Genomic DNA, 15864 nt, shown 5'->3' on the forward strand with positions numbered 1-15864 from the left:
TCCACAGAAGATGTGTAAATCATATGTTTATTTCCCAGGACTCTAAATTAAATATAATTGGAGTATCTATTGAAATGAAATAAATGTTTAGACAAAGAAAGAAAGCTAGAACGTGCTTTAGTGTTGAAGTGTTCCAACATATTTGTTGATTGACAATGAATGCTGAAGTATGGCAAGATGCTACTGCATATTTCACAAAGCACTGTACTTTTTTTTAAACTCATATACGCAAAATATAATAATATCCAGTTGCTCATATGATACCAGATTTCATTGTGGTGGAATGAAAATTTTACAGACACGAAATGTTGTTTTGCGTCTGTCACAAACAACTAAATAAAAAGCTTTTAAAAGACACTAAAAAATGTCTTCCAAGACGACTTTATATTTTAAGCAAATAACTTATTACATCAAAACGGAAAAGATAGCTATACTGAAATAATAGGAACTTTAATAAAGCATTCCTATAGTAATAACTCATCTCTTGAAGAGACAGCCTAGTGATGCTCTATATAACTTAATCCAGCAGTGGGACACAACTTCTTGGGTGGTAAAAGCTGGAAGCACTTAGGATGCTATGTTGCTCTTGATATTCATTTGCTACCTAGTCATAGGAAAATTTTGGCAAAGATTCATTAACCTGCTTTTACACCTGCAGGAACAACACTACAGCAAATAAAGTGAAAGAATAGGGAAAATCTGATTAGAAAGCATTACAGTCCTTGTGTATTAACCATGATTACTGCTTCTGTGCAGACAAAGACTTTTGGCCAGACATGACAGACAAAAAGACATTAGCATTCCTGTAATACAACATTAACTACTTTATCAATTTTATTTTAAAAACCCTCAATTTTAACAATTATATTTTATATAAACTCATCATAGGCTTCCTACCTGGACTCCATCCTTCAGTTTCAAGATGCACTCCATTGTATTGATAGTGATGACAACTGGTTCTGAGCCTAGTTTTGTCCATGGTACGTGGATTCGTAATTCATGAATATGTCCACTTAAAAAACTAAACGGTAGTTTCAGCTCCTAAAAAATACGAATTAACCAATTAGATATTCAAACTTAATTAAAAACAAAATCACAATTGTCAAGGACACATTTGCTACTTTACAAAAAAAAACAAGAATAAAATCTTAAGAGCCACTTCGTGCCTGCGCCCTCCCCACAAAAAAACCCTCAAGAGTTCTTTTTTCTACTGTCAGTTATGTATGGCATAATTCTTGACACTTTAGTTAATAATTGGTCACATGCATTTACTCACACACATTTATTGTGCTTATGTGTTCAAAGAAAACATCTGGATTCTACTATGTCCCTGGTAATTAAAGAAGGTTTAAAACACAGTCTCTCTTACATGCAGCTACAGTGAAATGCATCACTACTCTAGAAACATAACTAGAGCATACTCACAACAATTAACAATGAAAGTTAATTATATTCCTACGCATACTGTATTATTTCTATAGTGCCTCTGGAGTGCATGGAGACTTACAGATTTATATTAAAAAATGCATAGCAGTGAAAAGAGGTTTTTACTCCTAAAACCTTTTAGTACTTCATTGGGAGTTGCAAGTGCTCAGTACCTCTTAGGAACAGGCTCAAATCACATGAAAGACAGCAAGAAATGATAAACACAAAGATGGAGCAGGTACTTAAAGAATGAGGGCTATGATTTTATTACATATGTAACTTGTTGGTTCCTTTTTATCTATAAAGTTGAGTTTGTACTCTTTTCCTCCAGTGTTAACATAATATTTGAAGTTAAGGGAACAAGTCAAACAAGAGGAAAGGAGGTCAACATGGGAAGACTAATCGAATCAGGCTACACTCCACACAGCAAAGATTTACTTTGTGGTTTATTTGACACACGGATGAGAGTTTCTGTACACACTGTATATAAAACAAATCTTTTGAACATGGTCAGGTTGAAATACATTCAGGGTTTTTTTTTTAAACTATAAGAATTTCTTCCACTATAATCTATGTACAAGATTTCAATTAATTTTAATTATATAAAAATTTTGAAGAGTCTCCATTATTCCATTCAAGATCATTTGGGACAAGGAAAAGACTGACATCCAAAGTTTCTTAAAGGACCACGTTTTAATTAACTTTAACTCCGAACAAAGATCTACTTGTAATTCTCAGAAAATTAATTCTGTACTCAAAATGTTGTAGGTCATTTTGCCGCCTATAACAAACGGAGTCAATCACTTTACATCAGCTTTCCAACAGCCCAAACAAGCAGGGAAGAATAAGAAGCACTGTGCTCTCCAACAGCCTGATAAAATAAAAAATGTACAACATACAGGTGAGGCTTTCACAAAGGAAAATAGCAGGCCAGTACGAGCTGCAAATTAATTGAGTTGTAGAAATAAGCTAGGCTTCTTGTTTCTCAAATATTTAAATTTCTATGCCAATCATCAGTATAGCAATGTTTATTTAGACACTGATTTGCCTTTACATGTGGAAATTCTAAGTTTACTTTAAAAGACATTCTGAAAGAGCTTTTTTCCACTATTTACCAGATGGATTTAACTCAAAGTCCCATTTGTGTCCAAAGCTTCCTACAAGATATGGAAAAATCCTCTGAATGAAGAAAAAAAAAAAAGAAAAAAACACTTCTGAAAGCAGGAAGTGGAGCAAAACGCTGAGAGATAGATTGCCTATATACTTAGAAGGTAAGTCAACCTTTCTGTGTCAAAGGAATGCTGATACAAATGTTGTCTGACATTATCCTAACTGGACAAATAATTGTCTCTGCAGTGATATAATGCAAACCCTTTGTTGTGGTACTTAAGAATGATAATTGAGGCAACACAGAACAAGTGTGCGCGCCACATTTAGTAATTTAACAAACAAACACCAGAGGCCTTATTTTTATTCCCCTTCCATTCTCATGAAATCTTTTCCCATTAAACTAAGTACTACATGGAATGTTGAATAATATTTCTTGTAATTATACTAGACTACATTTGCTTAATACTTAACACTCACATAGTGTTTTACATGTTTGAAGTAGTATACAAACATTAGAAGATATATGCTGTAGCTCAAACAATATACAGGTTCAATGCAGAAATTGTTGGGTTAGATTCTTTGGCTTGTGTTATGCAGGAGGTCAGACTAGATGATTTTAGTTCTCCCTTCTAGCCTTAAAAATCTATGAACCCTCAATATCCCTGTGGGATAGGTAGGTAAGTTAAGTATTACCACCTCTACTTCCATATTAACATCAAAACTTGTCTTCCTCACATTCAGGATTCTGCTCTATAAATAATATATTACAGTGATGCCTCACAATAATAATTAAGGCATTTTGTGTTTGCAGTTCCCAGATTAGGTTAAACTAATTTTTAAAGACACGTTTTTTTCATATTTTCCCTTCATGGTACTGCTACAAGGTACAGTTAAGGTTCTTTGGGTACTTTAACCGTGCATTTCTGTACATGTTTGGATTTCTCTTAAGGGTAACCTTAACCAGATCTAAAAATTAATGGTAGCTTCAGTACAAATGATCATGACTTGATCAGATTTCTGATATGCAAACAGAATAAAGTTCAGACCAGTAATTATACACACACACACACACAGTCCAGACTGTAAACTATCTAGTTTGTCCCAATGCGGCCTTCGCAGATGCTCTGTGCCACCCACCGCAGCAGCAGCTTCCCTTCCCTGATCAGCGCACCGTCTACCTCTGCAACCGTACCCCTTCCAGTCGCACAGGGGAAGACCGGGGACTACTTTACCTCCCCCCCCCAGAGCCCGCAGCCCCTGCCCCGCCCCCAGCCTAAATGCAGTCCTGCTGCCCAGCTGGCCACCCCCCACGAAGCTCCCAGGGCCTGCTGGGGCTGCTCCCAGCTGCCGCGGCCTGGGGCAGGAGAACCCATTCGACACCCACACATAGCGGGTTAACGGTTAGGGTGGGTTAACGGTAAGACCAATACTTACCGGTTAACCGGTTAATATTTTACATCCCTACTTTCAATACTTCTAATGATTTGAAGATATACAACAACTTCAAAACATTATTTTATTTTACTTTTAAGGGCAGATTCACCAATACACCAGAGAAGCACAAAGCAATCAGAGTATATTGTTAAGTGAGGTTTACTGCTGCTTTGCATTGCCAAAGCAGCGTAAAACTATCAAACTGTAAGGTGAATATGTTCCTTACTTTGCAATTGACTTATTAGTTTATAAAGCTGTCTTGGTGAGACCAGCAATATGAGAAAAAGGTAGAAGCTGTCCAGCCCCAAAGTCCCATTGGTTGTATGCGATTAGAGATCTCTCTGCATTTCTGCTTCAGTTCCCCGGCAGTGCTACCTTGAGCACAGCTGAGAGTCCTTTGAGCACAATCATAATGCAGCCACAGAACCTTTAAACAGCAGTGCAACTAGATCAAATAATCTATAAAGGACAGTCTTTTTGTTCTGTGTTTATACAGTGCCTAACATAATGGGGTCCTGGTCCACGAGTAGGGCTCCTAGATTCAATGGTAAGAAAAATACAGTAATAATAATACCGGAGAGAATGCCTGACATGTATCCTGTCTCCCTCACACTACTGACTCATTCAACCAATAGAAACGTTGCATGCAAGACAGCTGTAAAAGGAAAGATTATGATTTGTTGAGTTTCTTCTGATACAACAATGGCCACCCCCCTTAAAAGTTGCCTGAGCTAGTGATTTCTATAGTAAGACAAAATAGTTAATAACTTAATTTAAACATAATTTTTTCCACTATAATCTATGTACAAGATTTCAATTAATTTTAATTATATAAACATTTTGAAGAGTCGCCATTATTCCATTCAAGATCATTTGGGACAAGGAAAAGGCTAACATCCAAAGCTTCTTAAAGGAGCACATTTTAATTAACTTTAAACTCCAAACAAAAATCTACTTGTAAATTCTCAGAAAATTCATTCTGTATTCAAAGAGTGAGTGCTGTCATTTTTATGCGGATGCATGTATTTTTCATACATAAAGATGCTGAATCTTTCCTTTAAGTGAAAAATGGAACTCAGGCTTAACTACACAGTTGCAACCAGTGCCTGCATAATAAAGAAAAAAAAATACACATGCTCTTGAGGTAAATTGAACTGAAGTTAAATTTCATTTATATGCACTTATTAGCATTATTTATATAAAATTCTGCAAATTATTTTTTAAAAAACCTTAAGTTAACAGGAGGGTGGCCTGATAGCCCAGGAGACTGAAACACTCTTTGGGCTTGATCTAAGCCTTCCTGGATGTCAATGAGAATCTTTCAATTGAGTTTAGTGAATACTGGCTCCAACTTGGCATCAACAGAATAGATTCAGCACATTTCCTCATGTTGCTTTTGCAGTGTACCCCCATCCCAGCTTGGAGTGCCTTCCTCTAGAACTGTGGTTCTCAAATTTTTTTTTTCCCCACGGACCATTTGAAAATTGCTGAAGGTCTTGGTGGACCACTTAATTATCTTTCCAAATGTTGTTTGTACCAATAGCTAACTATTGTGAAGCGCTTTGGATAAAAGTGCTATATTAAAAAAATAAATAATAATAAACATGTTTCTGTTCTACAAATAAAAGCACACAATTCATATTTTAATATCACTAGTCTCTCCCCAGCTGGGACTGGGAAGGAGGGGGGTCTCTCCCCAGGAGCCGCAGCCCTGGAGCTGGAGCAAAGTCACCTCTTTTTCTGGCCGCTGCAGCCACGCACGTCCCAAATTCCCCTCACCCCCTCTTCTCACCCCACTGCCCCCCCACCTACCTATTTTCCCCCACCTCACCGCCCCCTCCCAACCACAGTTTGAGAACCTCTGCTCTAGAAGGCAGAATGTAGTCCATCTTCAATTCCCATTCACTCGCTGAATTCTGATGAGGCTGCGAACCAGAGCATCAATTATAGTTATTGTTTTAATGAGGGCACCTACCCATGTAAAACTAAACTAAAAGCACCAGGTCACTCATTTCACGTGGACTAATAGGTGTTAAAAAACTTGCTTTTGTTGAGCTACATTTTGCTTTCTCATTTAAGTCAATAAGAGTTGCATGTAAGTATCTGAGGCAACATTAGCTCCTAAAAGAAGTAAAATGACAACAGGCTCCATTGTTTCCCATAGATATATACATATACCAAATATTAAACTCAATACTTACATGAACTTTACATATCATAGTAGCTGAGCACTTTGCAGACAAACAATAATTAATGTGTCCTCACAACACTCCTTCTTACTATGATTATCCCATTCTACCAGTGGGGAACTAAGGCACATACAGATTAAGGACCCAGTCTTGCAAACACATACACAAGGGAGCAATTTTGCACACATAAGTAGTCTCACTAAGCTCAATGAGATTTGAAGGTGCAAATGTTTGCAGGATGGGGGCCTACACAACTTGCCCACAGACAAAAAGAAAGTTTATGGCAGAGCCATTAAACGAACCCAGATTTCCTGGATCACCAGAAAACTATGCTTTCTTTCCGAGATTCAAGGGATTTTATTCCAATCCAACTACTTCAGAAAACATGTACACTTACTATACTTAGTAAAAGTAATTACGTTATGGCAGGAATCACCAGATGGGATTGTTAAACGAGCCTTACAAGTACATTAGAACGGCCACACTGAGTCAAACCAACAGTCCACCTAGCCGAGCATCCTGTCCTCTGACAGTGGCCAATAGCAGGTGCCCCAGGGGAATGAACAGAACAGGCAATCAAGTGGTTCATCCTATCATCCACTCCCAGCTTCTGGCAAACAGAGGCTAGGGACATTCAGAGTATCATGTTGCATCCCTGTCCATCCTGGTTAATAGCCACTGACAGACCTATCCTCCTGGAACTTATCTAGTTCTTTTTTTTAGTCTTTACTTAGGCTTGATCTACACTACCGACTTATTTCAGTATAACTATGTCGGTCAGGGGTGTGGAAAATCCACACCCTCGAGGGATGCAGTTATACCAACCAAACTCCATAGACAGCGCTATGCCAACAGGAGGACTTCTCCCATTGACATAGCTACTGCCTCTCTGGGAAGTGGAGTACCTACACCTAGAAGCTCTCCCATCAATGTAGGTAGTGTCTTCACTAAGCGCTACAGAGGTTCAAGGAGTCTTAGAAGAAATGCTGTTTTGTTAGTTTTGTGATGCAGTTTCCTTTTGAGGGAGCCGTGGAAAGCAACAAGATGTTTTGCTCTCTGCTTTAATTTAACTGAAGTCAATTCTAGGTGCAGACCTGCTTCCTAGGAACCAGGCAGTGTGTGGGCTGAGATTCCTGAAAGAGTGGATTGCCTACATGCTGTTTGTAAATGCACCTGCACAAGGACTAGAGAATAAGGTGTAAATAAAAACAAGTTACCCACAGAAAATACCAGTAGTCCACACTATCAATTTGTCCTTCAAAGGAAAACTGACCTACAAGGCTCTATCACTCAGTGGAGAGGAAATACGAGCAATCACCAAAGTGGGATACTTTCCAAGGAGAGAAATCGTGAGCAGCTATTGTTGCTGAACCAAAATGGAACAAATAGGTGAGATACTAGCAGAAATCAAAGCACATCAGAAGAAATTAAAAGAAGACCTAACATAGTATCTGGAAACTTCTCAGAAAGAAGTGAGGGATAGCCCAAAGGCAGAGATCTAACATAATCAGCTGGAAACAAAACCTCTGTTGATTAAGAAGACATGAAGGGTCAGGACATATTTTGAAACCCAGCTACAAAAGGCCTAGTATGTGCTGGCAAAGTGGATTGAACAGGTGACCACTGACTTAATTACCATGGACAAAAAGGTTTTTCAGGAACTAGAAATAATAAGAAAGCTTAGGCCAACACAGAATTTGCTAATAAAGCTGAGATGCAGCAAGGACTTCAGGGACTGAGAAACTGCTTTGCGAGAAAATTCAGGAGGGTGCAGAGAGCCTTAGAAGTCAGCTACTGCCATAGGAATCAAGCCAGAATTTAGGTAAAACTAGAGATTTCCACTCTATTTGTATCCTGCAGGAACTCTGATGAGGAAAAAACAAACGTTCAGGGGCTTAAATAATTCAGAAGTCCCACTATCTTTGAGGGAAAAACTCTCTGGGAGACTCTCTTAGCTCATTTTACCATACCCCAAATGAATGGTTGGTGATATGAACAGAAGAATGTTTGGGGATGAGGGTGTTCTTGCTGCTAGCTTGAATGGTGCTGTAAACTTAAACCACAAAAAGAGAAACTGAGTTGGTACAAGCCTCTGATATGAAGTCTGGAGCCAGCCATCAATATAACCTGAGCCAGGGCTCAGCAAAGGGGTAAAAGAGACCCCATATTAACTGATACATGACCTGAGGAAATTAGATATGCCAGAAACATCAGATACAAGCAAGGATACTCAGCTGGACATGGACTTGCAAACTGAGATCACCAAAAGGGATCAGACACTTGGTGAGGGAGGGGAATTTGCTACAGAACTACAGTCTTTCCATTCACAGCCCAGCAGAAAGAGGAAAGCCACTACTGAAGAAGTTGGAAGCTCTCTCCAATGAGTCCGGTAAGTTAAAATCTGCACCTAAATCATTAAAAGGAGGATTTTAATTTGATTCACAACATTTTGAATGGTTTTAAATATCATTAAATTCAGTTAGTAAAATAAAAGATTGATAATATTTTTTAAAGGGAGAAGCAGTTCAGTTAAGTGCTGGTACTGTGAAATGACAGATCACTGAAAGAAGGGATATCCTCCATAAAGAGATGGCCCTCTCTTCAAGCCCAGTGATTTGCAGAAATGCAAATCTTCCCGGTTCATCCACTAGAACAGGGGATGTGGGATTCCCAGAGCAGCTAAAGGCTGAGCAACGGGGAAAAAACCTCCAAAGATAGGAACAAAACAGATAGCAAAAATAATAACGATTGTAAGTGAATACTGATCTACAGATAGTATCTTGAACATTTTACTGAACTTATTTTAAATTGAGCCACATACACAGTAGCTACTGTTAACATACCTGTTCAAGTACATCCAGCTTTAATTCAAGTTTGCTAAGAACCACATCTCCTCCCCATAGTGACAGCTGTAGATCTGAGGGCTTCAAGTTCTTAATGTAGCGATTCACATAACTCATTAAAATAGGAGTCACATACGACTCTAGCATTGTGGAAGATTTCTGGATTATGCACCAAGCACTAAAAAAAACAGTAAGAGATCACATTAAAAATTAGCATTAGTTAGTACAATGTTTGGAAATGTGAAAATTTATTTCAAATTTTGAACATAAGAACATAAGAATGGCCATAGTGGGTCAGACCAAAGGTCCATCCAGCCCAGTATCCTGTCTACAAACAGTGGCCAATGCTAGGTGCCTCAGAGGGAGCAAAAACCTAACAGGTAACGATCAAGTGATCTCTCTCCTGCTATCCATCTCCACCCTCTGACAAACAGAGACTAGGGACACCATTCCTTACCCATCCTGGCTAATAGCCATTAATGGACTTAACCTCCATGAATTTATCAAGTTCTCTTTTAAACCCTGTTATAGTCCTAGCCTTCACAACCTCCTCAGGCAAGGAGTTCCACAAGTTGACTGTGCGCTGAGTGAAGAAGAACTTCCTTTTATTTGTTTTAAACCTGCTACCCATTAATTTCTTTTGGTGGCCCCTAATTCTTATATTATGGGAACAACTAAATCACTTTTCCTTATTCACTTTCTCCACACCACTCATGATTTTATATACCTCTATCATATCCCCTTTAGTCTCTGCTTTTCCAAGCTGAAAAGTCCTAGCCTCTTTAATCTCTCCTCAGATGGGACCAGTTCCAAACCCCTAATCATTTTAGTTGCCCTTTTCTGAACCTTTTCTAATGCCAGTATATCTTTTTTGAGATGAGGGGACCACAGCTGTACGCAGTATTCAAGATGTGGGCATACCATGGATTTATATAAGGGCAATAAGATATTCTCCGTCTTATTCTCTACCCCTTTTTTAATGATTCCTAACATCCCATTTGCTTTTTTGACTGCCGCTGCACACTGCGTGGACTTCTTCAGAGAACTATCCACGATGACTCCAAGATCTTTCTCCTGATTAGTTGTAGCTACATTAGCCCCCATCATATTGTATGGATAGTTGGGGTTATTTTTTCCAATGTGCATTACTTTACATTTATTCACATTCAATTTCATTTGCCATTTTGTTGCCCAATCACTGAGTTTTGTGAGATCTTTTTGAAGTTCTTCACAGTCTGCTTTGGTCCTAACTAGCTTGAGCAGTTAGGTATCATCTGCAAACTTTGCCACCTCGCTGTTTACACCTTTCTCCAGATCATTTATGAATAAGTTGAATAGGATTGATCCTAGGACTGACCCTTGGGGAATACCACTAGTTACCCCTCTCCATTCTGAAAATTTACCATTTATTCCTGCCCTTTGTTCCCTGTCTTTTAACGGTTCTCAATCCATGAAAGGATCTTCCCTCTCAACCCATGACAACTTAATTTATGTAAGAGCCGTTGGTGAGGGACCTTGTCAAAGGCTTTCTGGAAATCCAAGTAAAGTAAGTAAGTATAACCCCTGTTTTCTTACTAAACTGGGGTTATATATACTTAAAGAAAACATTCGAGACTCAAAATGTACATATATTAAATATTTGTGTTCATGAATTTCCAATCTATTTGCATTAGAACCAGCAGTAGGCTTGTACAAAATATAAAAAATAAAGCATCAGGACAGCATGCGTGCCATATCCTTACATAATATTTTACAGCAGGAAAATAGTAGTCGCTGGATCTATACAAATCCTGCTAATTTATAAACTTACCTTTCGCTGATGACAGACAGACAGATTAGAACATTGGCTCGCACTGAACTGGCACCAATCTTATAATGAATTTTGAACAATTTTTAAGATATCAAGAGTGAAGTTCTATTTCCTGCCACTCTTGGCAAACCAAAGTTTTTTTAAAATCCAGCTAAACATAAATTGCATTTGGCATAGCACAGTTTTTGACATGCATAGTCACAAGACATGCACATCTTATTTTCATGACTGCCCAGCATATAATGCAATCTTATATTAGCCCACTTCAGTACTACACAAATCCTATAAATAGGGTTGGCAGATTTTGATTTTTATTTCTTTTATCATTTTGATGAACAATATTGGTTTATTTTTAAACATTTTTCTCAACTGTTATCTATTTAAATTTTCACAGTTGCACAAAATTATGGGGGGGTGAGTTAGAATAATTATTTAATGAAAATAGCAGTTCAGATTAAAAGAGTTAAAGCTTTATAAACCTTAAAGCACAAATTCTCAACATCACATGTCAAATATACAAAGTAAACATCCTTAAACCAAACTTTAATAAGTTCTCAAGAAGCATTTTTCTTACTTTGCCTGTCTATAAATTTCTATTATTATAGAAGGCAATTTTTTGTAGGTTTATCTACTGTGAAATTAACATTTCCTGACATTTACCAATAAAAAACTAATCATTCCACACCTATCTATACTTCAGGACATTCACCCCTCACTACCACCTGCCTTCAAAGCTCCCACCCTCACCATCAACCCTCACCACCGCCTGCCCCCAATCCGCACACTTACCCCACACCCCTGCCTGCCCCCAACCCTCCCACACTCACCCCCATCTGCCCCAACCCTCCCACACTCACCCGTCATCACCGCCAGCCTGCAGCCCTTCCACACTCCCGCCCCTCACCCCACCCCGGCTTTCACCACCACCCCTACCCCCCGCGCCCCTGCCTGCTCCCAACCCTTCCACTTGCCCCTCACCACCCCTTGCCCCCAACACCTGCCCCTCACCCCGACTACCCCGAACCCTCCTGCCCCTCACCGCTGACTGACCCCAGCCCTCCCCCTTGGGTAATGGTAAATGGTGCAGGGGTAAAGGCCTCCAGGTAGAGATGGGGGTAACTGTGCTGCGGGTGAAAGCCCCCAACACTCCCACACTCCCCCGGTCACACCCCAGCCCCGCACTGGCCACGACCTGCCGCCACCCAACCCCTTCACGCTGCTGCCGCCCCACCTTCCCAGCACGCACCCCCAGCACTCTCACCGCCCCTAGCGTGGTCCCCAGGGCCCTCTCCCCGCCGACTCCGGCAGCCGACCTCCTGAGCCCCTGTCCCAGGCTAACCTGCCCGCAGCGCCTCACCGTGACGGCTGGCAGCCGCGGCCGTTACCGCTCAGCCAGGCAATTCCGGGTTCCCCGGCGGGTGTCCTCCCCTCACCCGCCCCCCGCGGCTCCGGCGCGTTCTCGGCGCAGGCTCGGTCGCGCCGCCCGGCCGGAAGGTTGCAGCGGTGACACCGGGAGGCGGGAACGCCGCGCGCGCCGTGCCTGGCCTCGGTGCTGCAGCTGCGCGTTGGGGGCTCAGCGCTGCGGGGGAGGGCGATCACTGGGGCAGGAGGGTAAATGGTGCCGGAGTAAAAGCCCCCCGGTGGAAATGGGGGTGGGAGGGTAAATGGTGCCACGGTAAAAGTCCCCCGGGTATAGATCGGGGGGGAAGATAAATGGTGCTGGGGTAAAAGCCTCCTTTCCCCCGAGTGGAGATGGGGGAAGGGTAAATGGTGCCAGGGTAAAACCCCCGCAAGTGGAGATGGGGGCGGTAATTGTGCCTGGATAAAAGCCCACACACACACACGAAGAAGGTAGTAGTATAACTTGGGATGGGGTTCTTATTTAGCCCTGTTGTAGGCTGAGCCTGTTCATTTCTATGAGCCTTGCCAGTAGGGAGGGTTCTGTGCAGCAGCAGGGCCCAACTAAAGGGAGAAAGAAGCCAGACACTCTTCAGCAGAAGCAAAGAGGGATGGACCTGCTATGAGAGGGACAGGGTTTGCAACTTCTGAGTCTCCCTATGTGGCGAATGAGGCTGGAAATCTCGCTCTAGGACACACAAGAAAATCTTCCCTTCCAGGAGTTGCTTTCTGCTTACCTCCACCATGAGGGAAGAGAACGGGGGGGGGGAATCCTCCTTTTTCCACCCTACTGTGTGATTTATTTAAAATACAATAATTTTATTTATAAAATACAGATAATTGAAGTAACCGGCCTCAGTTTTATGTATTATTTGTAATAGATTCATTTTAAATTGTGGACTAAAACGTGATAATTTTACTGTAATTTTTAAGTATGGAGCAGTATTGAAACTGCAGTACCAGTATTATATTCACACTTTGCTGAGAGTCTTCTGCTCAATTCATTGGCATTTCTTTGTTTGTCTGTCCCTTCATAACATGATAACTTTTGAACACTACATCTGATCAATTGCAACATATTAGGGAATATTCTAGGCATCAGTGACCTGAACCCTTTTCATCTTTATGAAAATTGGAAAACAAGAAGAGGAGAATGAGGAAGGTAGAGCCCCTTCATATGGTTAGCAGAGCCAGCAGTTTCAGCCGCTTCTGAAATTGTCGATAAATCAAAGAACCAGTTGATAGCAGCCATTAACACCTTCCAGCATAATAATACTACCCTCTCAGCTCTATCCATCCCAATACAATTTTAAAATGTTGACATTCTGAATGATGTATCTCCCAGAAAGAAAAGAAAGAAAAATAGCAGAGGTAGGGGGCACACAGAGCCCCTGTCATAGGTGGCAGAATGAGGGACCCTTATATGGGGGAATTATGGGGCACACATAGCCCTAGCATAGGGTGTGGGGGGAGAATAGAGGAAAATGGTATGGGGGGACAACAGTGACATACAGTCCCTGGCATGTGGCAAAAAGGGGGAATAGGAAGGGGGACACAAATCTCCTGGTATGTGATGGAGGGGGGAATGGAGGTCACACAGAACCCCTGGCTTGGGGTAGGGTGTTGTAGGGAGTCCCTGATATAGAGGGAGATGAGAGGATGGCACACGGAGTGGGGAATGAAGGAATGCAAGGAGCTCCTGGTGTGCAAATTGATCAGCCTATGAAAGCAACAAAGTGTGACTAGTCACATGCACATCTACTAGTTAAAGAACTCACTGAACTGAAGCACTCAGGAACTTAAATGTGGAGGAGACTTGGAATTTCTTTAAATCAGCTATACAAAAACTATCTGAACTTTGCATCCCAAGCAAGAGGGAAAAACTGATTAAGAAAGGCTCCAGACACAGCTGGATGAATCATCACCTCAAAAAGATTATTAAGAGTATGTAGAAAGCTACAGGGAATGGAAAGGGGGATTGATCAGCAAAGAAAGCTACATATTGGAGGTTAGAAAATGTAGAAATAAATTGAGAATTACTAAAAGTTATGCTGAATTTCTCTTACCAAGAAAATTAAAATATGAGGTTTTTAGTTACATGATTTAGAATAAGGAAGGATGAGGTTGGGTTGCTATGCAGTGTGGATGAGAAGGAGATTAAAGTTAATCTTGATGTGTCCCAAAAATTAACTCAGTATTTTGCCTCATTTTTCAATAAGGATGATAATGTGAAACATCAGCATGAGGGCAGTGGAGCCCCTGGATGATTGAGATACAAAAGGAGCACTTAAAGACGATAAAGTCATCGTAGAGAAACTAAATTAATTCTTTGCTTCAGTCTTCACAGCTGAGGATGTTAGGGAGATTCCCAAACCTTACCCGTCTTTTGTAGGTGACAAATCTGAGGAACTGTCACAGATTGAAGTGTCACTGGAGGAGGTTTTGGAATTAATTGAAAACTTAACAGTAGCAAGTGACCAGGACCACATGGCATTCACCCAAGAGTTCTGAAAGAACTCAAATATGAAATTGCGGAACTATTAACTATGGTTTGTAACCTGTCCTTTAAATCAGCTACTGTACCCAATGACTGGAAGATAGCTAATGTAACAGCAATATTTAAGAAGGGCTCTGGAGGTGATCCTGGCAATTACAGACCGGTAAGTCTAACGTCAGTACCGGGCAACTCAGTTGAAACAGTAGTAAAGAATAAAATTGTCAGACACATAGAAGAACATAAATTGTTGCGCAAAAGTCAATATGGTTTTTGTAAAGGGAGATCATGTCTTACTAATCTATTAGAGTTCTTTGAGGGGGTCAACAAACATGTAAGAACATAAGAATGGCTATACTGGGTCAGACTGAAGGTCCATCCAGCCCAGTATCCTGTCTACCGACTGGCCAATGCCAGGTGCCCCAGAGGGAGTGAACTTAACAGGTAATGATCAAGTGATCTATCTCCTGCCATCCATCTCCACCCTCTGATAAACAGAGGCTAGGGACACCATTCCTTACCCATCCTAGCTAATAGCCATTAATGGACTTCTAGTGGCACCTTAGAGACTAACCAATTTATTTGAGCATAAGCTTTCGTGAGCTACAGCTCACTTCATCGGATGCATTCAGTGGAAAATACAGTGAGGAGATTTATATACACACAGAACATGAAAAAATGGGTGTTATCATACACACTGTAAGGAGAGTGATCACTTAAGATGAGCTATTACCAGCAGGAGAGTGGGGGCGGAGAAAACCTTTTGTAGTGATAATCAAGGTGGGCCATTTCCAGCAGTTAACAGGAACGTCCTAGGAGCAGTGGGAGGTGGGGGAAATAAACATGGGGAAATAGTTTTACTTTGTGTAATGACACCTCCACTCCCAGTCTCTATTCAAGCCTTAGTTAATTGTATCCAGTTTGCAAATTAATTCCAATTTCAGCAGTCTCTCGTTGGAGTCTGTTTTTGAAGTCTTTTTGTTCTAATATTGCAACCTTTAGGTTTGAAACTGAGTGACCAGAGAGACTGAAGTGTTCTCCGACTGGTTCATGAATGTTATAATTCTTGACATCTGATTTGTGTCCATTTATTCTTTTACGTAGAGACTGTCCAGTTTGACCAATGTACATGGCAGAAGGGCATTGCTGGCACATGATGGC

General features: G+C 40.8%; 1 protein-coding gene across 22 annotated transcripts in view; it reads right to left on the reverse strand.

Annotated features, from left to right (window-relative positions):
* The window catches only part of VPS13B (vacuolar protein sorting 13 homolog B), a 914031-nt gene extending 901677 nt beyond the window's left edge, over positions 1-12354 (reverse strand). For 14 of the 22 annotated variants that reach the window (XM_037892217.2, XM_037892214.2, XM_027818377.3 and 11 more), the window contains exons 1-3: positions 12169-12354; positions 9002-9179; positions 898-1041 (exon numbers count right to left, since the gene is read on the reverse strand). In XM_037892217.2, coding sequence (XP_037748145.1) covers positions 898-1041; positions 9002-9148 — 291 coding nt within the window. In that variant the 5' untranslated portion in view covers positions 9149-9179; positions 12169-12354. Of the gene's footprint in view, positions 1-897; positions 1042-9001; positions 9180-11385; positions 11492-12057 lie in introns of those variants that run through there. The other 8 variants (XM_043539292.1, XM_037892216.2, XM_043539293.1 and 5 more) reach the window with 5 other exon arrangements.
* Between the last annotated feature and the right edge of the window lie 3510 nt (positions 12355-15864).

This window comes from Chelonia mydas, chromosome 2 (genome assembly GCF_015237465.2).
Source record: "Chelonia mydas isolate rCheMyd1 chromosome 2, rCheMyd1.pri.v2, whole genome shotgun sequence".
Classification (NCBI taxonomy): Eukaryota; Metazoa; Chordata; order Testudines; family Cheloniidae; genus Chelonia; species Chelonia mydas.